The 814-nt window shown below is 51.1% G+C and overlaps 1 protein-coding gene across 1 annotated transcript; it reads left to right on the top strand.

The window, feature by feature from the left end:
* Positions 1–3: 3 nt before the first annotated feature.
* LOC111673369 (putative proline--tRNA ligase, mitochondrial) lies at positions 4–808 on the top strand (the record flags this gene model as incomplete). The annotated part of the gene is made up of 2 exons (XM_023431135.1): positions 4–144; positions 228–808. Coding segments are annotated over exons 1-2 (722 nt in total), but the record flags the coding sequence as incomplete, so codon positions are not given.
* Between the last annotated feature and the right edge of the window lie 6 nt (positions 809–814).

Here is an 814-nt window from a genome sequence, read left to right as displayed (position 1 = left end):
TTGATGGGAAAGGAGCTGCTCCGTCTGAAAGACCGCCACGGAGTCGACTACTGTTTGGGTCCCACACATGAGGAGGCAGTGACGACTCTGGTTGCTCACCAGGCAAACCTCTCCTACAAACAGCTCCCTCTGCTTCTCTATCAGGTAAGCGTTCAGCCCCGTTGTTATCACTAGTGTATTTGTTGGAAGTAAGCTGCAGTTTTACAGTTTTCTTTTGTATAAAACAGATTACCCGCAAATTCAGGGATGAACCGAAGCCGAGGTTTGGTCTTCTTCGAGGGAGGGAGTTCTACATGAAGGACATGTACTCATTTGATGTGAGTGAGGAAGCAGCTTATCAGACCTATGAATCTGTGTGCCAAGCATACACTCGGCTCTTTGCCCGGCTGGGCCTGCGTTGCGTTCAGGTGCAGGCAGATACAGGAAATATCGGCGGTAAACTCTCCCATGAGTTCCAGCTGCCAGCAGACATCGGTGAGGACCGGCTTCTGGTCTGTGGGGACTGCTCCTTCTCTGCTAATGTAGAGACCATGTCATCAGACACAACTGACTGCCCACAGTGTAAGACAGGCACGCTGGTAGAGTCGAGGGGCATAGAGGTCGGCCACACCTTTTACCTGGGGAAAAAGTACTCTCAAGTTTTCAATGCCACCTTCAGCAATGTTCAGAACAAGCCTAGTGTTGCTGAAATGGGCTGCTATGGTCTTGGAGTAACCCGTATTCTTGCTGCAGCCATTGAGGTGATGTCAACAGAGAAGGGGATCCGCTGGCCAGGGCTTCTCGCCCCCTACCAGGTTTGTGTTTTACCGCCAAA

The sequence above is a fragment of the Seriola lalandi genome, unplaced genomic scaffold (assembly GCF_002814215.2).
Source record: "Seriola lalandi dorsalis isolate HSWRI2012SDOR001 ecotype SW California unplaced genomic scaffold, Sedor1 jcf7180002010555, whole genome shotgun sequence".
In the NCBI taxonomy this organism is placed as follows: Eukaryota; Metazoa; Chordata; class Actinopteri; order Carangiformes; family Carangidae; genus Seriola; species Seriola lalandi.
This window is presented reverse-complemented; position numbering and strand designations above follow the sequence as displayed.